At 27.1% G+C, this 816-nt stretch overlaps 1 protein-coding gene across 1 annotated transcript in view; it reads left to right on the top strand.

The window, feature by feature from the left end:
* The window catches only part of LOC107675765 (alpha-N-acetylgalactosaminide alpha-2,6-sialyltransferase 6-like), a 6,041-nt gene that overhangs the window by 1,770 nt on the left and 3,455 nt on the right, over positions 1-816 (top strand). The window contains 1 exon segment of the mRNA XM_016470199.1: positions 586-786. Coding sequence (XP_016325685.1) covers positions 586-786 — 201 coding nt within the window.

The raw sequence follows: 816 nt of genomic DNA on the forward strand, positions 1-816 counted from the left end.
AGCAATATATATATATATATATATATATATATATTTATTATTATTTATTTATTTGTATTTTTATTTTTTCCTTTTTTGTATATTTCGAAATATATTTAAAAATATCTCTGAAATGTATATTATTTGCTGCATGGAAAAAATGCACCAGAATTCTTAATAAAAAAAAATGATGGATCATATAAGTTGTTTTAAAATTATTAATTAATTGAATATATAAATCTATAAAATAATAAATCTATATTAACAATACATTGTTTTGGCCATTTTTTGTATATTTTGAAAAAAAATATAAAATATATATTTGCAAATATATATTATATAGAATATTATAGAATAGCCCTAGAATTCTTAATAAAATAAATGATAGCTCATATAAAGTTTTACAAATAATTTGAATAATTAATTAACTACATAAATATATTTGAACATCTATATTAGCAATATTTTTTAACCATTTTTTGTCAATTTTAGCTATATTTAAAAATATATATGAAAACATATATTACTTGCTGTATGGCAAAATGCACTAGAATTCTTAATGAAATAAATGCATGGCTCATATAAGTTGCTGAACTGTTGTTTCAGAGCATGAGCCTGCACTGCCGTCAGTGTGCGTTAGTGACCAGCTCTAGTCACGTGTTGGGGACTCACGCCGGAGACGAGATCGACCGTACAGAGTGTGTCATCCGCATGAACGACGCTCCAACCTCCACTACGCCATCAAACACACCAACCTCAAGAAATGGGCCGGGAAGGAGGCATACGTTCCTGTTTACGGCAACAAGGTGACACCAACATTTTTACAAATAATATTTA

This window comes from Sinocyclocheilus anshuiensis, unplaced genomic scaffold, assembly GCF_001515605.1.
Source record: "Sinocyclocheilus anshuiensis isolate Anshui unplaced genomic scaffold, SAMN03320099.WGS_v1.1 scaffold708, whole genome shotgun sequence".
Lineage (NCBI taxonomy): Eukaryota > Metazoa > Chordata > Actinopteri > Cypriniformes > Cyprinidae > Sinocyclocheilus > Sinocyclocheilus anshuiensis.